General features: G+C 38.2%; 1 protein-coding gene across 3 annotated transcripts; it reads right to left on the reverse strand.

Moving 5' to 3' along the window:
- Positions 1-1,712: 1,712 nt before the first annotated feature.
- On the reverse strand, positions 1,713-26,821 carry LOC122074063 (protein CLT2, chloroplastic). 3 transcript variants are annotated; one of them, XM_042638874.1, is made up of 10 exons: positions 26,241-26,817; positions 25,988-26,133; positions 18,827-18,864; positions 18,097-18,212; positions 5,990-6,089; positions 5,872-5,907; positions 5,691-5,741; positions 4,258-4,381; positions 2,109-2,234; positions 1,713-2,032 (listed from the first exon to the last, which is right to left on the reverse strand). In XM_042638874.1, the coding sequence occupies exons 1-10, from the start codon at positions 26,645-26,647 to the stop codon at positions 1,884-1,886; spliced, it is 1,293 nt and encodes a 430-aa protein (XP_042494808.1). In that variant the 5' UTR covers positions 26,648-26,817; the 3' UTR covers positions 1,713-1,883. The 3 variants fall into 3 exon arrangements, 2 of the variants coding, with proteins under 2 accessions (XP_042494808.1, XP_042494809.1); XM_042638875.1 differs by having other exon boundaries at positions 26,255-26,395; XR_006138949.1 differs by having other exon boundaries at positions 2,010-2,032; positions 4,254-4,381; positions 26,241-26,821.
- Between the last annotated feature and the right edge of the window lie 747 nt (positions 26,822-27,568).

The following is a 27,568-nucleotide window of genomic DNA, read 5'->3' on the forward strand; positions in this document are numbered from 1 at the left end:
TATTTGTTTCTGGTATTGATTTATGCCGTGCATGATGGCTGATCCCAAGTCTACCTTGGGCAATATTAATGTCCAGATCAGCACAATCAAACTCAATGGACTTGCTTTATTTTCGGGGATTACTGTTGGCATATCGATGCCTACTATATTTCTGGATATGACCATCAGACCCTCCTAAGTTTTGGGGGCATTATTTCCCTCTCTGGTCTGGTGAGGCCCTTCGACCATATTCCAGGGCTGACCAAACCTCCAGTTTTGCCATGGCTGATTTTCTTTTAGGATTGGCGATACCCTGTTTATCTGATTTTGTGGACATATTCGATATCTGAGATTATCTAGCTTTTGTCCATTAGAATTGCATGATAGTTTGGGGTATTGAAGACCCCCCCCCCCAAAAAAAAATTTAACTCCTTCGACTAAAATATGGTGTCAATCTGAGACCTAACTTTGTTTCTATTAGAAATCTCTTTTAAAATATGGATTGAGTTTCTCATCCCAACATCACTTGTGGTACAGTTTCTTGAAGTTCTATTATATTGATCAGATGGAATCTCTTTGTTGGAAGAGAGCTTTGGCTGCTTTTCATCTTAATCATGAATATTAGGGTGTAAATGTTCAACCATACTCGTGTACATCAGTTAATTTTGCAATCTACATAGGTCTTCTTCTTCCCAAGGATCAAATAATGGGCAAGAGTAAGATAGTCAACTCACCTTGAGTGGGGGTATTTTGGACATTTAACAAAATAACTAACAGATTTTCCATCTATTAAGGGATGACTAACGGTAGGGATGGATTTGACATTTTTAAATTAATAGAGGGTGTCTTTGTTATTTCAAAAAGCACAGGGGTAGCATTGCAATTTTTTTTTTTAATCAATTTTGGTCTGATTTTTCAGTAGACCTACACAATCCGGTCTTCAACCGGTTTCATAATAACCCCAAATCAAAGCCGACTCGATAGGGAATCGATATGACTGTGTTTATTTAGTTGGATTCACTCGGTTTGTTTCACAGTACTTTCATGTGATTGGGAGATGATTCTTCACCAAGCGTTGATTTTGACATCATTTATAATTAAATAACCATAAAACAATGTTTGTTTACCAAAAGAATGACAGATAAGAAAAAGGGCATTAGTTGGCCACTCGGGTCAAGCATGGTATTTTTAGCATGAGTTGAAGGCAGCATTTTTAGCTCCCAAGTTTAATTGCTCATTGACTTCATCCGTCAAAGGAGGTTGACACGTTCCACCTGGATGACAGGAGTTGAAAACCAGAAGGAAAAACTTTCTTTGTGTAATACCTGTCATGTGTTACCTGTTCCATTTTTCTCAAGAACATCCCAAAATCGATCGGGTAGAAAAAATAAGTACCAACCTATCTTTAATCTGAAGTAAGTAGACGTCGGCCTTCTAAAAGTGAAGCTTCGGTTTTCAAGCAAAAACTTTCTTTGTGTAATACTCGCCATGTGTTACCTGTTCCATTTTTCCCAAGAACATCTCAAAATCGAACGGGTAGAAAAAATAAGTATCAACCTATATTTAATCTGAAGTTAAGTAGACGTTGGCCTTCTAGAAGTAAAGCTTCCCAGCCGCTTACCTCCTTGTTTGAGGTTTTTAAGTGGTGTATTTTTATCTATTTATTTTCTATGTACTGCATAATCATATTCTATATAACAGTTAAAATCTTGTAGGCCACCTTGCTCAACATGTGTGATGATCAGAGAGGCTCTATGAATGCATAAGAGATATCACAGCCCATAAACAAGCTTCTGCCGACGATTAAATTGGTATCGCAAGCAGAAAGGGTCATACCAGTGCCACATTACAAGCGGAAATGTACAAGAAAATTTTCTTTGAATCAGTACCTAGCATCTGACATTTCAAGAGCCCTGCTTTGCAGGCTTTGGAAGATTATAAAGAATTAGACCCAACACTAGTATCACACTACCAATGAGAAAAAAAGGGCTCAAGCTTGCACGTTCAGGCATGTAAGGCAATGGTAAAGTAAGAATGTAAATAGAAATTGGCACTGCAAATAAAGTGAAAAACACAAATTAGAAGCAAAAGTAGGAAACAAAATGAACATATTTGCAAAGGTCACACACCTGATAATGTTGCTGAAAGGGAAGAAACCACTGCGGAGGAAATTTTCACCAGATACAGCATAGAGATGTTGAAAGCCATATTAAAGCATATGTACAGCAGGGGTAGTAATGGAGCACCATCACAACCTGAGAAGACATCACAGAAGTTGCTAAAGGAAGCTTAGAGGAGGAAATTAAGAGCCAATGGAGTGTATCAAATTGACTAAGCAATCTTGTTCATACAAGTTTGCACAGATCAATACTCACAAGCAAAATGCTCCATGTGCTTGGGTGTGACAAATGTAAAGTAAAAAAATACAAAAAAATGCCAATAGCATAACAGAAAAAGTGATATTTTTACTTTATTATTTTATACAAGAACCTACAGAACTTGATTAAAATTTTTAGTACAGTTAGTTACATAATAATTGTAACTATTAGTTCTCCAATTTGTTTTTGTTGACTTTAGGAGAAAAGGCTTTTATGTGGCCTGAGGACGAAAGGGTTCTCCTGCAGCCCACGCTTATTGTGCCACATGGTAGATTTGGGCTGTGGAGGAAGCCCTTCGTACATGGACCGTGGAGGAAACAAAAGCCCTTTACTCTTCAACATTCTCCATTCAACCAGATGGAGACAAAAGGATTGGAGAACCAGTACCAAATGTTCATTTGTTCCACTTGTGAAACAAGAGTTAGATATATCCTCATTTGCCTTTAAATAAATCATTGTTTTTTTATAAGAAACAACAGGGAGTGTTATGTAAATATATTTTATGGAAGGGGCTTATGTGTAAGTAGACATAAGGGATTCTTTTTATCAGAATTTGGTTTGTTATAAATATATTGCTTTGCAGCCAGTTAGGAATTATCTTTTCTAATCGGTTTGCTTTCTTTTCTTCCACTTTCTTCTCTTCTGCAAATACCATTATTGATTTTTTTTTTTTTTTTTCTCTCTTCCTTTGGTAATGAATTTTTTATTCACCCAAAAATATTTTGATCAGTTACTTGACGAATCATTTTAACATTTTTGTTAAATTCCTCTAGTATTTTGGTGCATAAGTTGATGCCTTAAAATGACTTCTCTCAATTTGTGCTAGGGGTGGCAAAATTCAGATAAATCAAGGTCCAGGTCAGAAAATGTGCCATGTCTATGGCTGGTTGTCCTTCCATTTCATAACCATTAGATAGTACAAGCTGACATGGTTCCATCTGGGTCTTAGATGTTTGGCCCATTCTGCATGGGAGATACTTTTTAAGCTTGCTTAGCTCAGTCAAAATATTATTCTAAAGTATAATTAATATTAAAAAAATATATCTTTTCAAGAACTGAACTCAAATAACGGTTGAACAGCATAGTGATCAAGTAAGCTAAATATCAGAATAAACAAGCATTACTTATTATATTCTAATACCTGAAAAACCAGGTCAAGTTGTCCAAATTGCCAAACCTGAACCCCTCATAGTTTTCAATTCAGACAAGTTAATTCTTATCTCAGCCAGAGGATTTCGAAAAGTATACTCTTGTAGTTGGACAAAATGAGTCGGATGAATTGGTTAAGACTTTCACACCCTAATTAATACAGCAGGTTGCAGCCTCACGAAGTCTGCAAGCAATGTATTGAAGAGGTGAGTTCTTCCCCCACATGGTGTATCCTTTTCCTTTTCATCCCAATATGTAACGACTGAGTTCCCCACTTTCACAATCCAGAAGCATAACCATAGAGCATCCTGGCAGGATCGAATTCGTTGACAGGCGGTTCTTGGAATAGGTACCAACCTTTCCCAAGAAACACCAACAGACAGTTCAAACCAGACAGTTGGACCCAAGTACCAGACCACTACAGAAATACACGCTCTGACACAAACTCGGATATCATCCACATGTCAATACTCCTTTTCATGAGAAAGGTATTCGATCAATTAAATTCTTGATGAACATGATGTCTTGGACTCTTGGGTGAGTCACATGAACTTATTAGCATGTGTTCACTAAATATGTAAATAATGTCACAATGTGCTCTTATTGCATAGTAACACATGTATGGCCCACATGATTCAGACCATACATCACAAATTCAGATTCAAGTTCTAACATAAAACTGCAGATCAAATATAGCAAGATATGTAGAAATTCAGAACTGGCACATCCAATGTGAATTTAACATACTCGCCTGTAGTAGTGGGCCCGATGTTCAAAAAACAAGCAGCACCGCTTCTCAAGTAGGAAGGGAACTGGGAAAATGGTATACCTTTCAAGTTTGATAATAAAGGCAGAAAGAGAAGTATGAAAAGAGCCTACATTTAGAAAGAAACAATGAGATACAGTCCTGATGAGAATGTTGTTTGTAGATTTTATATGGCTAAAAAAGTAAACACAAAAGATACATAAGCTTGTAAAACCTTCTGAAGTATTGTCCCCCTTTTTATGGGCAAACCAGAAACTGACTCATTGATCTATCCAAGGTGACATCACATGGGTTTTCTGTACACATAATCTCAAAAGATTCAAAGAAACTATACCATGAAGGCTTTCAAAAACTTAACCATTACAACCATCTACCAGCAATGATTGAATCAAGGTCCACCTATTTTCCAAAGTCAGATGTAAGTCGAAGCCCAGCTAGTAAGGAAGGAACAGACCCAAATGCATATTCTCAGAATTCTTCTTGAATTCTCAAATATATTTCTGTTTCTCGATTCCAAAACCCACACGATATAATGAACGGTAACAACTGCCATAAATTCATCCTTTTGATGTCCAAATTGAAGTTTGGTCATGCCATGGAAAACCTTGTTAATTGGTAATGATTTTTTTTGATACAGTTGTCAATTGATAATAGTAATGACAAAGACAAACCTTTCTGACCACAGAGCCTGTGGGAAGAAGCAACTCGAAGTACATTGCTCATTTCCCATGGGCATGGAGTTTGTACTTAACTACTAGTGAATTTGTACAGTCCCAAGTTGTTTGACGCCTTTTTAGATAAATTCAAACCAATTATAAGTGGAAAAAAATATGCTGAACATTTCAAGGAATGCACCATAGTTAAATATAACTACTATTATTACATGAAGAAGTTGTACATGTCTACTTTTCTTCCTTACGATCTTTTATTTAATTCTTTCTTCCAATGATACTTTTATTTTTCTAACCTTACTACCCAACCCAGCTCACTAAGTTTTGTCTCTCTGATTGAGGTAGGCTACACTAATCCTGTTCTGCCTCCAGGAACCGTACTAAAAGGTATGCATACCAGGTCTTCTGAATGCCAGCCTGAGCTCAGGACTGACAAAACAAAATTAAATTACATAATTGTGTAGCTACAGCGTAGTGTGCGGCACACTGCACGTTATGCTGTTCCCAAATTATCACATTTTCTGTCAATCCTGATAACAACTTACCTTAGAAGCCAATGTCCTCAGCCATACTACTAATTGTATCAGAAGCGATATGGATAACCCAAAGAAGGTAAAGTAAATGGGCTCAATTTATCACAATTCACAATTGCAGGAAAAAAAAAAGTAGCCCCGTAAGAAGTTCCTGGTCAACTTAGAAAAGAATTTAAAAGGCTTAAAGCAAGCCGTATGAGTTTAAGAGTACCACCTGGAATCCAGAACCAAAAGAATTAACAACGAATATGTCAAGCTGTTTACCCTGCATATATATCAGTGGATAGTTGTCAAGAAACCAAGGACAATGAACAGTATATGCATATCAGGAGATGAACCTGAATAGCTATCATAAATTTTTAAGGAAGTCAATTAGATTCTGGATATAGCCAAACCTTGAGACGAGAGGTAGCATCAACGAAAACAAACTCCTGTTTATACAAGGGTGGTTTAGGGCTTACAATTACCAATATAAAAAAGTAACAAAAAAAGAATATAGCTTGTTGATGTAACCTTGATAATAGATGCACCGGCTTGAAATGCAGACGAAGCTAACATTAATGCTGGCCATATAAACTCAATTTTTGTAAGCATTTGACTGTCATTTGGCCCACTGCAGGAATAATGAGAATAAGAATAAGTGAGCCTATTCTTTGCACAGTAAACAACACCAGTAGACATGCATCTCAAAGCAAACAAGGCATTGGGATATATTTAGTTGATCTATGGTAAACTGAGCCAGCTTGTGATCTCATTTTCCAAACAACACACATTGTAGTAGATTTAATTTATTTAAAGCTAACAATTATATTGAAGATTTCAAAGTGTCGAGAAAAGCAATGGAATGGTTGGAAGGATCAGAAAATGCAGGAAGCTCCCTTTTATCCAGAAGGAATTTTTGGCTTTGTACAACCCGATGAAGGTATAATCTAAGACAATGAGGAAAAATGAATCTGCACTCGAGATAATATCAGAAAAGGGAAATCTCAGAGATAGAAGAAGGTAAATGGGGTTTAGAAACCTATTATGATGGTTCAGCTTTGTTTATAGTCCAGGTATTCCCACCATCATTCATCCATGTAACGAGGATATTTAAGTATCATCTACCATCTATGCGATGAGTAATACATGGAGGTTCTTGTTGTAACCCGGCAGCCACTGAGAGGGGGGGTGACTCAGTGAGTCTAATTCCGATTCCCAAAACTTATCCGATATCTGACACAGAAAACCCTGATACACCTGTCCCTGTACCTGTCCCTATTTGCACACAGTCGTATGCACACTCAACCTCTCATAGGCATTTCCAAGTGTGCACACCCATTCGGCATTCCACGCACTTCAATATATATATAATGTAAACAAGAAACATACCCACAACACAGGGTTTTTACGAGGTTCGGAAATTTACCTACATCCTGGAAGTAGTGCCCGTAAAGGCTTCATACCTACTCAATACACTACTTTTGACTGCACCCGTAGTCGGGAGCATCCACGCCTAATTTTCTCAAGCCAAAGCTGAGATGGCACTCGTAATACCGGTACAATGTGTAGCACCCACTACACGGCAACACCCACTCCCAGTGCTTAGCACCCACTAAGAACTCAATAAAGAATACAGTAAATTTGAGCTTATATCAATGCCCTACAGTCAAGCCCTGCCTAGCATATACATCCACAACTAGCTAGCATGCCTACAATTCATCCACAACTAACCTAGCATGTATATATTCATCCACAACTAACCCTAGCATACATACATGCATACATGCATATAATGTAAATTCTAGGGTTAGAAAATCTCACAGTCCTTGTCTGGTGTTATCAGAGTTGTCTCAGAGCATAGTCTCTACACACTGGAATCCTCAACTCCCCTTTAGAGTAGGAGACTTGAACCTTCAAGTGAGCTCAACATGGCCATGGCATCTCACAAGTCTTCTCCCTTGTCCTCTTGCACTTTAAAGCACAAATAGAAAAACCCTCTCTTCTTTTCTCTCTTTTCTTGGCTTTTGATCAATGAAACATCAAGAACACTCAACTACCTTTTTAAGTCCACTCTAATGGAGTAAAGGCACTTCCCATCAAGTAATAAACCTCATTTAATGATCAACCATCAAGAGAGAAACTTCTCTCACAAAATCCATAGATTTTCTCTCACCAAAAACTTGTTTTCAGACTTCCTTCATGAAGCTTAAACCTCCTCTCTTGAAGTTAACAAGACATTCTTGCAACCAAGAGAAAAAGGGTTAGAAGCTCTACTGATGTTCGATATTTTTCTTTACATCTAACCTCTGTTCTTTTTCATCAGATGGATGGAGCTCTCAAAAACGAAGAGACTCCAACTTGGATCACCTAAATCGGACCAGTATTGAGGAAGTTATTGCACTTCAAAGTTCAGCCATTGAGGGAGCTTAAAAGGGAATCTTTTAATCCTTTTTAGTGTACCTGCGAATCACATAATCAGGAATAGAATTGTAGCCATCAGATTTGTTTTGACCGGTCTTGAACCCTTGGGCCTTGGATTGATGCAGCATTATCAGCACAAATTGTGGAATACCCTTGCATTTCAGCCCTTGGATGGGTTTCATCTAATGGCCATAATTAATCTTAAAAGGTGGAAGCCATGTTTCGTATTGTGATTGGATGAAAAAAGAATCTTCATTTAATGTTTCACCAACAACCCTTTGAAGTCAACACCATTAAATGGCATCAACAAAAAAAAAAAAACCCCTTCTTGAATCTCACGATTAAAGCCACTTTTTTTTTTCAAAACATCAAAGAGCATTCCCCATAAAGTAGAAATGATACTTGTCCTCTTATTAAATATTACATTCAGGCCCCTATGCTTTTGAGAAAAACTTTCATGCCCTGCCAAAATTTGAGAATTTGCGAAGAAGCCCTTCAACTCTCTATAAAAATGTTAAACCTCCCGCACCAACACCGAGAGCATTTCCATTTCCAGATTTTGGAAATTTCGGATTGGCTTCACCAAAACTTGCATAACTCTTTCATACGATTTCTGATTGAGACGAAACAAAGTGCGTTGGAACCACGACTGGACGCTCTACAACTTTTTAGAAGACCTGATCATCTGACTCAGCCATGTAAAAAGACCAAAATGCCCCTAGACCTTTCCAATGACGCATCTTCCTCATACGAAATTGGAACGATATGAAATCAGAACTGTTGGAAAGATCAGATTTTTGTCGTATCGTTACATGTAGAAAACTTCCAAAAAATTCATCTACAATGTCAAAACTGCCCTCGACTGCCACAAATGCAGTAACTTCTTTATACGGTATCGGAATGCGATGAAATCAGATGCACTGGATTAGATAAATTACAACATATCTTTTCTATAAAGAAACAGTCGTCCAAAAATATCATTTTCACTATTGAAAATGCCCCCAAGCGTAAATAGGCTAATTTTGCCAGTTTTGACCTTGAAACCCACACCATCTACCATGGATGAATCAAACAACTCTACGCACACAATGTGGCTATGTTATCTCATCGGTGACATTGAACACTACCATATCATCATTTTCGGCCACATCACCCAAACCGACCACATCATCACTGCCATGTGGCCGGGTTGCCAACAAGGACAATCATTAAACAACAATCTCCCCCTTTGGAATTGTTGGCAACCACCTCATCACCAATACACTCTAAAGCTCCGATGAGTAACTCTCTCCCCCTTTGACAATAAGTATAAAGGGTGGAACTAATGGACTCCCCCTAAGTCCAATATAGGGGTAGCAACATCAAGCAACTTGCTCCCCCTCTCTCAATGCCCCTAGTGCTTGGGAAGAACCACCACTCCCAGTTTCCGTCTGAGGAACTCAAATGATCTTTAGGAAGTGGTTTAGTAAAGATATCAGCCACTTGCTATGTTGTGGGAATAAACTCCATCCTTACTTCACCTTTCATCACCTTGTCTCTCAAGAAATGATATCGGATGGCAATGTGCTTCGTTCTAGAATGCATCACTGGATTCTTGAAAATATTGATAGCACTCGTATTGTCACAATACAGTGCACTGCCTGCTCAACCTCCACACTCAGATCCTTCAACATCTGTTTCATACACAACACTTGTGTATAACAAGATGTAGCTGCAATATACTCTACCTCTGCAGTTGAAAGAGAGACTGACTCTTGCTTCTTACTGTGCCATGTCACCAAACTGCTCCCCAAATAGAATGCACCACCACTGGTGCTCTTCCTGTCATCCACACATCCGGCCCAATCTGCATCTGAAAAAGCTGACAAACTAAAGCTCTTGACCTTCGGATACCATAAGCCAAACTCACTGTCCCCTTCAGACATCTAAAAATTCTCTTCACTATTACCACGTGTGTCTCCTTTGGTCCTGCTTGGAATCTGGCTACCATGCACACAGCTTATAAGATGTCAGGCTTACTAACTATCAGATATAATAAGCTACCAATCATTAACTTATACGAGGTGTGGTCAACTGATAAAGAGTCATCTTCCTTGCTTAATTTACACCCAGTCATCATAGGTGTACTAACTGGCTTGCAATCCTCCATGATGAATCTTTTCAACATCTTCCTCACATAATTGAACTGAGATATGAAGATACCTTCCTTCTTCTGACTGATCTGCAAACCCAAGAAGAATGACAGTTCGCCCAACATAAACATCTCAAACTCATCTTGCATCCTCATTGCAAAATCTCTGCATAACTCATCTTTGTGACCCCCAAAGATGATGTCATCTACATACACAACCACCACAAGTTGACTGCTTTCTTCGGTTCTGATGTAGAGACAACTGTCCACTAAACCTTTTTTGAAACCCAACTTGCACAAGTAAGAGTCCAATCTGGAGTACCATGCCCTTGGAGCTTGTTTCAAACCATACAAGGCCTTCTTCAATTTGCAAACAAGAGTGGGGTCTTCACCCAACTGAAACCCATCACGCTGCTCTCCTCTTCCAAGTTTCCATTCAGAAAAGCTGATTTGACATCCATCTAATAGACCTTGAAACCCTTGTACATTGACAAAGCCAAGAACACTTTGATAGCCTCAAGTCTTGCCATTGGAGCAAAAGTTTCCTCAAAGTTAATGCCTTCCACTTGAGCATACCCCTTGCATACAAGTCTTGCTTTGTTCCTCACCACTTGACCATCTTCATTGAGTTTGTTTCTGAAAACCCATTTAGTACCAATGACATTCTTGTCAACTGGCCTAGGGACTAAACCCCAAGTGTGATTCCTCTCTATCTGATCAAGTTCTTCATTTATGGCCTTCATCTAACTCTCATCATTGCTTGCCTCATCAACAATTTTTGGTTCAATCTTCGAAAGAAGAGAGTAGGTATTGGTCTTCATTCTTCTAGTTTGAACACCTACAGTGGGGTCACCAATGATTAACTCATTTGTTCTCTGTTGATCAACTCTGTTGTGTCTCCTCTGCTCATCTAAATCTACCTCAGCTTGTTCAACAACCTCATCTTTGCTTTTGGGTCTACTATCAACCAGGTCATTCTCATTATCAAGATCTTCAAATTCTGGAAGTTCATTTCCTGAGCCAGAAGGAATATCTTTTTTCTCATCAACTGTGACATCAACACTCTCCATAATTTTGGCAAGTCTGTTGTTGTAGCAGCTATAGGCCTTATTTGAAGTAGAATAGCCTAGAAACATACCCTCATCAGCCTTATCATCAAACTTGCCCGAATCTTGGTTTGTGTTCTTGATGTAACACTTACTACCAAAGGCCTTGAAGTGTCTTGCTGTAGCCCTTCTGCTAAACTAGATTTTATATGGAGTCTTGTTCTCATGAGGTCTCAACATACATCTGTTATGGATGTACACTGCAATTAGAATTGCCTCCTTCCAGAACTTCTTGCCCATGTCATTCTCTGCCAACATTGTTCTAGCCATGTCTTGCACTGTTCTATTCTTTCTCTCTGCAACACCATTCTGTTGGGGTGTTCTTGGAGCTGAAGTTTGTTTCCTGATACCATGCTTATAGCAGTATTCTTCAAAATCATCCCAACTATACTCACCTCCTCTGTCAGATCTCAGACAATTTAGCTTCTTTCCTGTCTGATTCTCGACTTGCTTTTTAAAGATCTTAAATCTTTCTAAAGCCTCTGACTTGTGTTCAAAGAACATCACCCACACCATTCTTGAATGATTATCAACAAACAACATAATGTATCTCTCTCCTGAGGTGCTAGGTGTCCTCATATGACCACATAGGTCTATGTGAATTAATTCCAATGGTGAGCTAGAATAGTACTCCTTAGACTTGTAGGAGATTCTAGTTTGCTTTCCCTTCTGACAAGATACACATATAGGATTGGAGAACTTCTTGAACGTAGGAACATCTCTCACTGCCTTCTTTGAAGAAATCTTGGCAAGGTTCTTAAAACCAATATGCCCAAGTCTTTTATGCCACAACCATGTCTCATCACCTATGCTGACCATGTAAGAATCTTTCTCTAACTCTGTCAAGGTGTACAAGTTCCCTGAAGTTCTCTGTCCAGTAGCCACAACCTTTCCACTACTTGATCTTCTTATCTCATACCCTTTACTGGTGAAAGTTACTTCATGCCCTTTGTCACAAATTTTACTGATGCTGAGAAGATTGTGTTTGAGCCCTTCAACATACAAGACATCAAGGGATTTCACCTTCCCATGGTTCAGACTTATGGACCCCTTGCCTGTAATTCTAGCACCATTGTTGTTGCCAAAGTTCACAGATCCACCTTCAAAGTCTTGTAATTGTTCAAACCTTTCCTTATCTCCTATCATGTGGCTTGAGTAACCACTATCAAGAATCCATGGAGTAGAGTCTCCTTGAGCCTTAAAAGCTCTCTGAATAACAAATGCTGCTTCATCTTCTTCATCTTCAACTCTCTCTCTCTCTGAACCCACACTTTCTTGACAGATTGAGATTTCTTTACTTTCTTCTGTCTTGAAAATTGTCTCTCCATCTCATCATCTTCTATGTTTCTGAAAACTCTGCTTACGAGTCTTTGTAGGGGAAACACAGTTCTACAATTCCTTGCAATATGTCCAAGGTTGTTGCATCTGTAACATTCAACTGTTTCCTCCATAAGGGGTGCAAAAGGATTTCTGTCCACATAACTCCTTGGACCAATGTTGAACTTGCAATCCGAGATCTTGTGTCCAAAAGTGTTGCATTTGTAACAATAACCTTAAAAGGTGTGCCTCTGCATCATAGGTTCCATCTGCCATCTGTAAGGAGCTCTGAAGTTGTCATATGCTCTAGGTCTCTGTTGAAGACCTTGGTTGTATCCATAGTTCTCTGCTCTCCTGCTTAGCCTCGCCATCTGTGGTTGTCTAGCATGGTTATTCTTATGGAATATAGATGGATTTCCTCTTCTGAATGGATCAGTCTGCACTCGATTTTTTTGTACTGCTCTCTTGACATTGTCAGCAGTAGCAACATGTGTCTCTCCCCTCTTTGAGCATTCCTGTCATTAACTTTGATAGGATTTTGCACTGTTCTCTTACCATTTACCTTGGTATTTTTGAAAGATTCTCCAATAAATCCAAGCCCAAATTTGATGTGAGTCGGTCTTTGAGAATTATGATGTCATTAAGCTTCTTACTGCTAGGATTCTCTTTTGGAGTAGAGTCATCTTCAACATCTTCATTTTTTGAGTCTTCTCTCTCAATCTCAGTTCTCCCATAGTCTTCAACCTTAGCCTTTAACAAGGCTAGCTCATCTTCATAACCATCAAATTGTGCAAGAATCTCAGCTTGCTCCTCCAGTTGTGCTTTTAAAGCCACTCTCTCTAACTCAAGAGTGTTGCAGTCAATGGTCTTCTGTGAGAGTTGATACTCAAGATCATCTAAGGTCTTCCTTGACTTATTGAGTTGATCTCTCAATTCAAGAACAATTTGTTCTTGCCCCTTAAGGTCTTGAGTGACCTTTTTGACTTTCTTCCTTTCTCTTCTAAGCTCTTTAATAGCAACTATGAGTTCAGCCTCTAGATGTGATTTTTCATCTTCCTCTTCTTCTTTATCTATAGAATCTTCCTTACTAGAAGAATCTTCCTTGTTTTCTTTTAGATCTATTGAAACCATGAACATAGCCTCATCAGCTTCATCATAAGATGATTCTTCAGACACTTCATCAGATGTGTCACTGCATTTCTTAGAAACCAAACTTTTCTTCTTGTCCCTGCCTTTCTTGTATCTGTTTGAGAAGAACTTCTTCTTTCCCTTGAAATGACTTTTCTTTTCACTTTTATCTTCATCACTTTCTATTTTTCCTTGGTTAGGCCACTTGGCTGCAAAATGTCCAACCCTTCCACAGTTAAAGCATTTAAAAGGCAACTTATCCTTGTATTTTCTTGCTCCCCTTTTCAACTTTCTGGTGAAATGAGTTGTAACCTCATCTTCACTCTCATCAGTATCCTCCTCCACAAGCTACTTCTTCTTCTCCTTGATTTTCAAGTTTTTCATTGCCTTAAAAGCAGCTTGTTTGTCCCTGGACTTGCCTTTTCTCCATCTCATCTCTAGAGCTGTGAAAGTGCCATGCACTTGATCAAGGGTGATAGTGTCTAAGCCCTTTGCCTTTTCAATAGCTGACACCTTAAAGTCATACTTGGGTAAGAGAGATCTCATGATTTTCTGACAAACAACTGAATCCTCTAGATTGGCTCCCAGACCACTTCATTTACCCTGGTCATATAGGTATTAATATTCTCTCCCTCTTGCATTAGTAGACTTTCAAATTGGCCTCTGAAGGGCTGAAGCTTTGCTTTCCTAATCTTGTCATCTCCTTCATAACTGCTCTTCAGTCTTCCCCAGATGTCCTTGGCTGAGTCACAATCCATTACCTTAGCTATCACACTCTTATCCAATGCTGAGAATATTGCATTCACAGCCTTTTGATTGTAACAATAAGCCTTTTTGGCTTCATTGTCAACCGGACCTCCTTCACGTTCCTTGTAGCCAATCAGAATTGATGCCCAAACATCATAACCCAGTGAACCTAGGTACGACTGCATTCTTCTCTTCCATAAGATAAAACCAGATTCATCAAACTTTGGTGCATGCTCTGAATAACCTTCACCTGCCATACTGTCACCGCCACTGCCTCCGGATCACTCAGCTGTTGATCAAACTGTCATTGAGTATTAGCTCTGATACCAATTGTTGTAACCCGGCAACCACTGAGAGGGGGTGAATCAGTGAGTTTAATTCCAATCCCCAAAACTTATCCTATATCTGACACAGAAAACCTTGTTACACCTGTCCCTGTACCTGTCCTTGTTTGCACATAGTCGTATGCACACTCAGCCTCTCATAGGCACTTCTAAGTGTGCACACCCATTTGGCATTCCATGCACTCTAATATATATAATGCAAATAAAAAGCACACCCACAACACAGTGTTTTTACGAGGTTCGGCACTTTGCCTACATCCCCGGAGTAGTACCCGTAAAGGCTTCGTCCCTACTTAATACACTACTTTTGACTGCACTAACAGTCGGGAGCACCCACACCAAATTTTCTCAACCCGAAGCTGAGATGGCACTCGCAATGCCGGTACAATGTGTAGCACCCACTCCTAGTGCTTAGCACCCACTAAGCACTTAATAAAGAATACAGTAAATTTGGGCTTATATCAATGCCCTACAGTCAAGCCCTGCTTAGCATATACATCCACAACTAGCTAGTATGCTTACAATTCATCCATAACTAACCTAGCATGTATACATTCATCCACAACTAACCCTAGCATACATACATGCATATAATGTAAATTCTATGGTTAGAAAATCTCACAGTCCTTGTCTGGTGTTATCAGAGTTGTCTCAGAACATAGTCTCTACACACTGGAATCCTCAACTCCCCTTTAGAGTAGAAGACTTGAATCTTCAAGTGAGCTCAACATGGCCATGGCATCTCACAAGTCTTCTCCCTTGTCCACTTACACTTTAAAGCACAAATAGAAAAACCCTCTCTTCTTTTCTCTCTTCTCTTGGCTTTTGATCAATGAAACATAAAAAACACTCAACTACCTTTTCAAGTCCACTCTAATGGAGTAAAGGCACTTCCCATCAAGCAGTACCTCATTTAATGATCAACCATCAAGAGAGAAACTTCTCTCACAAAATCCATAGATTTTCTCTCACCAAAAACTTGTTTTCAGACTTCCTTCATGAAGCTTAAACCTCCTTTCTTGAAGTTAACAAGACATTCTTGCAACCAAGAGAAAAAGGGTTAGAAGCTCTACTGAGTTCGATCTTTTTCTTTACATCTAACCTCTGTTCTATTTCATCAGATGGATGGAGCTCTCAAAAGCGAAGAGACTCCAGCTTGGATCACCTAAATCAGACCAGTATTGAGGAAGTTATTGCACTTGAAAGTTCAGCCATTGAGGGAGCTTAAAAGGGAATCTTTTAATCCTTTTTAGTGTACCTGCGAATCACATAATCAGGAATAGAATTGCAGCCATCAGATTTGTTTTGACCGGTCTTGAACCCTTGGATTGATGCAGCATTATCAGCACAAATTGTGGAATGCCCTTGCATTTCAGCCCCTTGGATGGGTTTCATCTAATGGCCATAATTAATCTTAAAAGGTGGAAGCCATGTTTCGTATTGTGATTGGATGAAGAAAGAATCTTCATTTAATGTTTCACCAACAACCCTTTGAAGTCAACACCATTAAATGGCATCAACAAAAAAAAAAAAAAATCCCCTTCTTGAATCTCACGATTGAAGCCACTTTTTTTTCAAAACATCAAAGAGCATTCCCCATAAAGTAGAAATGATACTTGTCCTCTTATTAAATATTACATTTAGGCCCTTGTGCTTTTGAGAAAAACTTTCATGCCCTGCCAAAATTTGAGAATTTACAAATAAGCCCTTCAACTCTCTATAAAAATGTTAAACCTCCCGCACCAACACCGAGAGCATTTCCACATTTCCAGATTTTGGAAATTTCGGATCGGCTTCACGAAAACTCGCATAACTCTTTCATATGATTTCTGATTGGAACAAAACGAAGTGCATTGGAACCACGACTGGATGCTCTACAACTTTTCAGAAGACCTGATCATCTGACTCAGCCATGTAAAAAGACCAAAATACCCCTAGATCTTTCCAATGCCGCATCTTCCTCATACGGAATCAGAATGATATGAAATCAGAACCATTGGAAAGATCAGATTTTTGTCGTATTGTTACATGGAGAAAACTTCTTCCAAAAAATTCATCTACAATGTCGAAACTGCCTTCGATTGCCACAAATGCTGTAACTTCTTCATACGGTATCGGAATGCGATGAAATCAAACGCACTGGATTAGATAAATTACAATATATATTTTCCATGAAGAAACGGTCTTCCAAAAATGTCATTTTCACTATTGAAAATACCCCTAAGCGTAAATAGGCTAATTTTTCCAGTTTTGACCTAGAAACCCGCACCACCTACCATGGATGAATCAAACCACTCCATGCAGACAATGTGGCTATGTTATCTCATCGGTGACACTGAACGCTGCCATATCATCATTTTCGGCCACATCATCACTGCCACGTGGCCGAGTTGCCAACAAGGACAACCATAAAACAACAGTTCTTGCATCTTATCATGAGTGCTAGACATTTTACTTCCTACTTAAACAGAAGCCCAGGTCTCCTAAAGAGATGGTGGACCGAGCTAAACATGTAGTCCCCTTTCATCTTCTAGGACTTTGGTTCTGCTGTGTTACAGTGTGATATTGGATCGTTCACCTTGCTCATTCTTTTAAATGCCTACCTTGCTTTGTACAATCTATTCTTACAAAATTTCATTCAGTAAAAATACTATTTGTGAGTTGGATGTGATAATTGAATCCAAGGAAATGAATTGCATAATTCCACTCTCACTATTTCGGTTTGGATAGCTCTGCAAATGATATTCCATTGTTTCTGTTGTATAATTAAACTATTTGTACTATTGAATAACTAGATTCATGATGACAGTAGTATTAGTATAGATTATGTGGTACTACAATAAAATTTAACCAAAAAAAAAAAAAAAGAGCAGCCTAGTTAACAAGGCGAGGTTTAACAATAAATAATTAGTCATTTAATAATATAAATATAAGCAAATTTATAAAGGAGGAATGTCGTTATTTTCAAATCCACATAGCAAGGTCCTTGCACTGTTTCTTATCCCTTTATGACTTCAGCAGATTAAGATTTACCCATCCTACTGTGTATACAAGCTGCTTGAAAAAATTCAAACAATGAGTTTCCATCTCTTCACTAACAGTCAGCAAGACTAATAAAAAAAAAAAATCTATCTCTTCTCTCTTTTATTTTTTAAATCATGGGTCCAACCTCTGATGGTCCTGTAGGGTACTAGGGTCACCAACTGCTGCATAATCTTCGATACCGAACAACATGCACATCAAATATATTTCTACCTATAACGGATATTATACTAATACCTTGTTCCCAAATGATTATTAGCAGTCCACTCAGAAGACTTCTGCCACCAGCAGGAAATCATCTAACTGTCACTTTTTTATGCTTATTGATTGATAGCATCCTGTTTAAGTACTTAGCACAGTGGGGAGAAGCTAACCATGAAAAAGTTAAGTTTGAGCATTAACCTTGCTACTGCTAAAACTACACCGGCAGCTACAAGTAAACAACCGATTATTTGATTGAATGAATACGTTCTCCCTAAAATCAAGGTTGATAACATCAGCTGCCACACCAAAAAGGTCTGCAAAATTCAAAGAAAAAGCCGGGGGGCTAATGAGATGCAGAAAAGACATGAGATATGGATTATGCTTAAGTTGACTGAGACTGGATACAGAATATAATCTCTTTTCTTATATGTTGTTTCTCCTTTAGCAGCATGGTTCTCTACTTCATTGACAGGTACTTTGATCTACCAAAGTACGGAGGGGGGGGGGGGAGCAATGAGGATGGCTCAATCATTCTATCCAAAAGCTAGTTTTAACTTATTGTCAACTAGGACTGATAGGAGGAGCATGCCTTTCAAACAGAATTGTACAGCTTGTCATGAAGATGCATAGCCACATTCCCTAAGCCAATCATGACTCAGTTACATCTAAGACTTACAAGCTAAACTGCAGGCTGCAGTTAACATATATAACATCAGTTCCCATTTTTTTTAACAGTTAATGCCCAACAGTAATCAAGCTCCCTACAGGTTATGGTCTGCAAGTAACATATCCATTATAGAATGGAACATAACAAACAATAAGTGTTTTAAAAGAAGTGATTGGTTATAATTTGTAAGGCTAATAAACACAGTTATTAATCAACAGAAACCTTATGCTGAATTACATTTAACTTTAACAATGGAATTACCTGATTTAATATGGGAATAGCTGGTCCAGGAAGCATTGCTGCAAAACAGAGTTTAGGAGAGTTCAGGATAAAATGTACGGCGTCACTACTTCCTTTGTCATAAATACATCATACTATGTTTCCTACTAAGTTCTACATTTTTTCAATTCTATTCGAGTCAAAATTAAAAAGTATTTGAACATTTTAGTAAGTCATGTACTTGTGAACAGCAACTTGAAAAAAAATTTGGGATTACTTTTCAGGTCCCAATAAGCATAAAACGTTACCAAAATCTCTACTCAAACCTGAAGCAGTGTAACATGGGGAGACAAATAAAGAACCTCATCCTAGATGACTATCATGGAATTTCTTCTCATGTATGACCAAGAGGCACATGAATGAAGCAGTTACTGTTAGAATATTTCTATGTGGGCTTATATTAATTGGGTTTTTTGTGCTTTAATAAAACCAGGCTAATTATATGGTCTAATTAAGTGAGACATATGATTTAATATGGGCTGGCTAGTGTGGACTTTAGTTAACCATTAGACTTGTGATGAGTGCGTCCATTGGGAAACTTTATAAATAGAGAGTTAGGTCCCTCCTCTAACCGTAATCTTATTCACAACATGCATTCTGGAGAGAGAGGGAGAAAGGAAACAGACAGGGTTTCTTGTGGCTTCCTCCTTTATGCATTCAGGTTCCTCATCTAGCCAGTGATTATAAGGGAATAGAGGAGAAGTATCTTGCTACGTGGATCAAAAGGTTTTCTGTTGTGCTTTGTTTTACTATGTATCCCAAACAAGGTACGCTTTTATTGATTATAGTTTCTATCTCATAGTTCTTGGCATTCTTAATCTATCTATGGTGATTTATTGGGTCTAAGTATTATATGTTGTTGAGATTTTAGTCCTACATGTGTATCAGAGCCACCATAGATTAGGTTTAGAACCATAATTATGTTTGCAAGGGATAGATTAAAGTTTCTGGATTGAATCCATGGATTATGGGTGATTAGGTTTAAAACCCTAATCAAATTTATGAGTGATGGATTATAGTTTTTGGATTAGATCCATGAATTAAAGATGATTATTTTAAAACCCTAATTGATTAACGATGATTAGGTTTGAAACCCTAATCAATAAAGATTATTAGGTTTAAAACCCTAATTATTAAGGATGAATAGTACCCATGGTACTGTTTATGGGATTAAAAATAAATGAAGAAATATCCTAATGGATGATTAAAGAATTAAACAATGTTATTAGCATCTAATGTAATTTTAGGGACAATTTTTAACCCCTTATCTTCAAATCTAAAATTACATATTATTTGGTTTGATGTGAGTGATATTAATTATGTCCCGGTATGAGAGAGTTTCATGAATTTGATTAAGTTGTAGCCACCAAAGTGGTATTCTTCATTGAATTTGTGGAATATCGATCTCATACAGTAGTGGGATGTCTCTAGTTCTAATGCAGGGTCATACACCCAAAGGAGGTGATTGTGTGTTAGCACTTAGAAGATCACATAGACAGTATATGGTTGAAAATTGACTAACCCAAGTAGTCTATACACCCAAAGGTGATAGCTCATCAAAAGTTGGAATATGTTTTCATGGCCGCTGATATGTGGAGGGTTCTACAATTGCATGTTACGAATTCAGCCCAAAGGAGTTTACATAATGATGTTTGTGAACTCTCAATTAGTGTACTTATATACTCTTTAGTTACATGGCACTCATATTATGCTAATAATATACATTGTTTATTTTCCAGTCACCTTTTCTGTCAATAGTAATATGGTTACTATTGAGGTTCTTACTGGGTCCAATTTCAAGAAATGGAAAAAGGATGTATTGTTTGCTATGGAAATGGCAGATGGTCACACATCCCTTATTATGAATAAACTAGCGGATCTCACTTATCGAAGCACTGATGATGAAAAAATGGTGTATACTGAATGGATAAAGAGCAATCGCATATGTTTACTATCCATAAAGAGGTTGATCAAAGATCACCTAAAAAGTGATTTGCCTGCTAATTGCACTGCTAAGGAGATGATGGAAGCAGTAGCACTCAGGTATATAGTCTCATCAAATGCTGAAATAGGAACTCTTCTGCAGGAACTTTTCAATTTGAGGTAAGATGATTCTGGAGGCGTTAGAGACTATATCATTCGGATGGTGGATTACCAAACCAAACTCAAAGCCTTAAATATTTCTCTTCCTGATCCTTGCATTGTCCATCAAGCCTTAAATACCCTTCCTTCTGAATTTGGGATCATCAAAACCAATTATAACTCCCAAGATGAAACCTGGACCATTAATGACTTGATCTCTAGAGTTGTTGCTGAGGAGGAAAAACTGAAGAAAGAGAAAAACCCAAACAACCTTGTTTGCTTTTAGATCCAGTTTTCGTAAAGGTAAAAAGCCTAAATCTCATACTAATAAAGTTGCTCAGGAAACCAACAAGTAGTGTGGTCAATCTAGCAATTTGGGTCATGAGAAATCATATTTTAAGGAGGATGGTCACTGTTTCCTTTGTAAGAAAAAAAGGTCATATCAAGAAGGAATGCCCTAAGTACACGACTTAGTTATCTAAACGTGAGCATGCAGGTAATGATTCTTTGGCACTTGTTTGTGAATCCAACTTATCAAAAGTCTCATCCAGTTCTTGGTGGCTAGATAGCGGTGCAACTAACCATGTTGCTTTTACCATACAGGGATTCATAAACCGGAGGAAGCCAAATAAGGAAGAATCAAAACTCATTATGGGGAACAACGAACAAGCTGACATAGAATTTGTGGGAGATGTCATTTTAATTCTAGACTTTGGTTTTAAATTGATGTTGAGAAACACTTTTTATATACTGTCATTTAGGTGGAATTTAATTTTCGTTTCAGTTTTAGACTTGTGTGGTTACCATTTTGAAATAAAGAACGTTATGGTTAATTTGTTCTTCAATTCAAATAAGGTTGGTTCTGTACTATGTCTTATGGACTATATAGATTGTGTTTAGCTCCTCATGATATTTATGTTTCTTATAATTTTGATATAATTGTTCCCAAAAGGCCTTTACTTAAGGAACTGTCTTACATGTTATGGCATAAAAGACTTGGTCACATCTCTAAGGAAAGAGTTGAAAGGTTGGTAAAGTCTGACATTCTACCCACTCTTGAAGGTGACTAGAGACATATGTAGACTGTTGTAAAGGAAAAATGACCAAGATAAAGAAAAATTCGACAGTCCGTAGTTCTGACCTATTGGAGGTTATTCACACTGACATCAATGGACCCTATAAAGCTACATTGTGTAGAAATTTTTATTTCATCACATATATTGATGACTATTCCTGATATAGTTATCTGTTCTAGATTAAGGAAAAGTCTGAGTCTCTTGATAATTTAAGATTTTTAGGACTAAAGTCGAAAAACAGTTGGGAAAAGTTGTTAAAGTTGTTAGATCTAACCAGGGTGGTGAGTATTATGGCAGACATAGCAATGCTAGACAGCTTAAAGGCCCGTTTGCCAAATACTTAGAGGATTCTGGGATAGTAGGTCAATTTACTATGCCTGGGAATCCTGACCAGAATTGGGTGGCCGAAAGGCGTAATTGCACCCTTATGGTTAGAATGAGAAGTATGGTTAGCAGGGGCAAATTTACATAAGTTTTTATGGGGTGAGGCTTTGGAGAAAACCCTTTACATCCTTAACCGAGTCCCTACTAAAGTTGTTCCATTAACTCCCTTTGAGTTATGGACTAGACGGAAACCTAGTTTGAACCATCTTAGAGTTTGGTGTTGTTTTGCAGAAGTAAGGTTGTTTAATCCAACTTTGAGCAAGTTGGACTCCATAACTACTCGTTGCTACTTTGTTGCTTACCCTGATCATTCGAAAGGGTATCGATTTTATAACCCTTGCGGAGGTACTAGAATTGTGGAATCACAGACAACAAAGTTTATGGAACTTGACGTGACCAATAAGAGTAGTTGTTTTCAGATTATAGAGAATAGTAGTGAGATTGGGACGACTATATCATTTACTCTACCTATCTAGATGGATGTAGAGTCTACAATAACGATTGTTGCACCTATTAAGATACTGGAGCATGTTGTTGATATAGCTCCTACTGAGGTTCCTCAGGTTCAGGAGGAGGTTGTGGAGGCTCCACTCAGGAGATCCACTAGGGTGAGGAGGTCAGTCATTCCACCAGACTATATGGTTTATTTGGGAGAATATGACTACGACATCGGTTGTGTGATTGATCCAGTTTCTTATTCAGATGTTATTTCTAGTCCTCAGTCAAATTTGTGGTTGGATGCAATGAAAGATGAAATACAATCGATGAAACATAATGGTGTTTGGGAGCTTATTAAATTACCTGAAGGTTGTTAGCCCATCGGTTGCAAATGGGTGTATAAGACTAAAAAGGACTCCAAAGGGAAAATCGAGAGATTTAAAGCCAGGCTAGTAGCCAAGGGATTTACTCAAAGATAAGGAATAAACTATAATGAGACATTCTCCCCAGTCTCTTCGAAGGATTCTTTCAGGGTAATCATGGCATTGGTAGCTCATTTTGATATGGAGTTGCACAAGATAGATGTAAAAACTGCTTTTCTGAATGAAAACCTTGATGAGGTGGTCTATATGGTTCAACCTGAAGGTTTTGCAGTGGATGGTTCTGATCATCTTGTATGTAGACTTAATAAGTCTATCAAGCTTCCATGCAATGGTACTTTAAGTTTGACAGTGTTGTGACTTCATTCGGTTTTGTTGAGAACCAAGTAGATCAGTGTATATATCACAAGGTCAGTGGAAGCAGATTTATTTTTCTTATACTTTATGTGGATGATATCTTGCTTGCAAGCAGTGATCTAGGACTGTTGCAGGAGAAAAAGCAACTGTTATCTAGGGAGTTTAATATGAAGGACCTTGGTGATGCATCTTTTGTCCTTGGCATTGAGATCCATAGGGATCGTTCTCGTCGACTGTTAGGTCTTTCTCAGAGGGCATATATTAAACGTGTTCTGAAGAGGTTCAGTATGCTGGATTGCAAATCTGGGAATGTTCCAATTCTCAAGGGTGATAAATTGAGCTTATTACAATGCCCTAAAAGTAATATTGAGAGAGATTCAATGAAGAAAGTACCCTATGCTAGTGCACTTGGAAGTATCATGAATGCTCAAGTTTGTACTAGACTAGATATTACTTTTGCAACAGGAGTTCTAGGCAGATGTCAGACCCTGGTCAAGATCATTGGGTTGCTGCAAAGAAGGTTTTGAGGTACTTAAAGGGGATAAAGAATTATATGTTGATATACAGATGTGTTCAAAACCTACAGCTAATAGGGTATACAGACTCTGACTTTGTTGGTTGTCAGGATGACAGGAAGTCCACATCAGGATATATTTTCTTAATGACGGGTGGGGCAGTGTCATGGAAAATTGCGAAACAGAAATTGATAACTTCTTCGACTATGCAAGTAGAATTTGTAGCATGCTATGGAGCAGCTATTCAGGCGATTTGGCTCAGGAACCTCATAAGGGAATTGACAATGTTTGATTTTGTGGCTAGACCCATCCAGTTGTACTGTGATAACAATTCTGCTGTGTTGTTTATTAACAACAATAAGGGTACCACAGGGTCCAAGCATATGGAGGTCAAATATTTGACCATAAAGGAAAATGTTAAGAAATGTGACATCACAGTAGAGCATATTGGTACAAATGATATGGTAGCTGATTCCCTTACTAAAGGCCTTCGCCCTTGTGTTTTTGAGAGACATGTCATTAGCATGGGCTTAGGAGCATCATGAGATGCGGTTGTTTAGTGGGAGATATTTTATTTTGTTTTATTGTGTAATAAAATTTTCATCTGTACTTTTACCTTTTTTGATAATCGGTAATTTTGTGAATATATATATATATATATATAAATAGTTGAAGTCTTAAGGTATGTGTTAACCTTGAGCAAAGGCTAGGGCATTCAGTTATTAACCTTAAGGTATGTCTTATAACACATAAAGTATAACTCGAGTTATTGAAGATAAGACATACAGGTTCGTTAGAACCATAAAAAACTTTCTTTAATGTGGTTGTACCACTTAAGGGAGAGAAAATTGGACTAACAAGGGGATAACACATATGGAACCATTATGTATGTGTTATCCAGTTGCCACACTACCATATTGAATCCATGTCAATAGAGTTGAGAGTTCTCGTGATCATGAAAGGTCTTGTGTCGTTTACAAGATGTAGTTACTGCCATGATTCGGTGTTTGAGACTCTATGGGACAAGATTGACTAACAGATATGTCTCTAAACCATTTTAAAGACACGTGCATTAAGGTGATGATTAGCCTGAGATTGCTTTTTAAGGACAAAATAAGTTTTCAAAAAATTGATAGCAGTTAATATAGCCCAAGTGTGAGAATGTTAGAATATTTCTATGTTGGCTTATATTAATTGGGTTTTTTGTGCTTTAATAAAACCAGGTTAATTATATGGTCTAATTAAGTGAGACATATGGGTTTTTAATTAGTTTAATATGGGCTAGTTAGTGTGGGCTTTAGTTAACCATTGGACTTATGATGAGTGCGTCCATAGGGAAACTTTATAAATAGAGAGCTAGGTCCCTCCTCTAACCCTAATCTTATTCACAACGTGCATTTTGGAGAGAGAGAGAAAGGGGGAAAGAGACAGGGTTTATTGTGGCTTCCTCCCTTATGCGTTCAGGTTCCTCATCTAGCCAGTGATCATAGGGGAATAGAGGAGAAGTACCTTGCTACTACGTGGATCAAAAGGTTTTCCGCTGCGCTTTGCTTTACTATGGATCCCAAACAAGGTATGCTTTTATTGATTATAGTTTCTATCCCATTGTTATTGACTTATTGGTGTTCTTAATCTATCTATGGTGATCTATTAGGTCTAAGGATTATATCTTGTTGAGATTTTAATCCTACAGTTATCAAAACCTCGACTGGAACTTTAAGCGATGTGACATGGGATTATGGGAATCAAATAAAGAACCTAACTTTTGCAGTAGTTCAGATACTCGTATCTGCACAATTTTTTTTGGATTTCTCTATAGAATGGCCAGTAAGCATAGTTACGGAAGAGTTATCCAAAACAATGCCTCTAAACTAAAGAATCACATCATCTAATTGTAATAGTTTCATATACCTCCAGAAGACATCCCAGCAGCAACACCAAGGGCTTCTAAAATTCCAATGGCCATGAAGCGATTCTTGGGGACTGCTAGCATTTCATCAGTCACAATCCCAGCACGATATCTTGCGAAGAGGATGGAAAGATAAATCGCCACATATCTGTGTTTTGACATTACAAAATTCACCAAAAAATGATAAAAAAAAGTCACGAAGCATGCAATATTGAACGAATGAACACTGAAATAGTAAGATTCAAACCCAATTACCCAAAAGTCGTGACCTGAGCGAGGAAGAAAGGATACTGCTTCAATGGAACTAGAGCAAGCTTGTAAAGAACGCGATTCGCAATAGCTAAAACCACTGTAATTGCAGAGCCAACGATAATTCTTCGATTGATGGAATGGGAACGGTTTTGCTCACTTGATGCTCGTATACCAATCGATTTGTTGTTTCTAATCGGCTTCTTTTGAGGGTTACTGATCTTTCTACGGTGATAATCCATGAAATCTCCACTGGTAAAAGCTATTCCAGGACGAAACAGGTAATGGATTCCTGAGAATTTTGGTAACTCCGTGGAAATTGAAGAATGTAGTCTAATTTCATTGATCTTAACGTAAGGGCGAGGGGATGGAGATGGATTGAAAGGAGCACATGACGCATGTAGTGATCCCATTTAAAGATTATATTTCTTAGTTCGTTCTCAGGGATTCCAACATAAAATGGCTGCCACGATCAGCTCTGTGAGCAAGCCGTAACCTCTGGTTGGTGATTGGTTTCTTGCAGGTGAAGAAAGACGAGTCTCTGTTTGACAAGGTCGCATACATCTTATCTAGCTGTGGATTTTAATTTCATTATGAATTGCGTGTTCGGATCCTCCCAACCGTTGAATACTCGTCAAATATCATGTCACAGAAAAGAATCTTGTTTCCAATAAAGATGTCACTTGAATGGAGGGGTAAGAGTGCTGGAGTGGGGTCTCATATCGTCTGCAGCATGCCAGCCTCTGGGTATCCGATAATTGGGAGGGTCTTGGGGTGTGTGTCAACCGCTCTTAGTCGTCAGATGTTCACTAGAGGTTGGCACATTGGGAAGGATTTGTAGTTGTAGGAGGGTTGAACTTTTATTATTCAGAACCTCTCCCGTTGTTAGAATGTCAGTGTGGCATTTGACAATTGGGAGGATCAGGGCACACACTCCAATGTTCTACTAGTCAAATGCACGATAGGACACCTTAGTGGTTGGATGGGATTTGAGTATGAACCTTTGACCACCTTCCCTAAACTTACACTAGAGTTCAATTACCATTGAACTAGAAGCTCATCTCCTCTAACACTCTATGAGTATAAAAAAGGATACTTTTACCCACTAAATTTTTAAAATAAGGGTGGGACTTAATGATAATATAGGAATCCAATCGCAAGCTTACATCAATGACAGAAAGCCTAGAACAAAAATGAAATGTATGGTTTTTAATGAGACATCATCGACAAGGATTTTTTGAGAATCTCCCACACGACACCAATTAGCATGTTGGAATCGATTCCCACAAGGTCATAGAGGGGGGGTGGGGAGAAGACACCCTCTCTCTCATTTT

The sequence above is a fragment of the Macadamia integrifolia genome, chromosome 3 (assembly GCF_013358625.1).
Source record: "Macadamia integrifolia cultivar HAES 741 chromosome 3, SCU_Mint_v3, whole genome shotgun sequence".
NCBI lineage: Eukaryota > Viridiplantae > Streptophyta > Magnoliopsida > Proteales > Proteaceae > Macadamia > Macadamia integrifolia.

Coding starts and splice junctions, on each gene's coding strand:
- LOC122074063 (XM_042638874.1), bottom strand. CDS start 26,647: ATGGGATCACTACATGCGTCATGTGCTCCTTTCAATCCATCTCCATCC. Junction 18,213..18,826: donor CTATTCCCATATTAAATCAG/GTAATTCCATTG, acceptor TGAATTTTGCAG/ACCTTTTTGGTGTGGCAGCT. Junction 2,235..4,257: donor CATCGGGCCCACTACTACAG/GCGAGTATGTTA, acceptor ATGTCTTCTCAG/GTTGTGATGGTGCTCCATTA.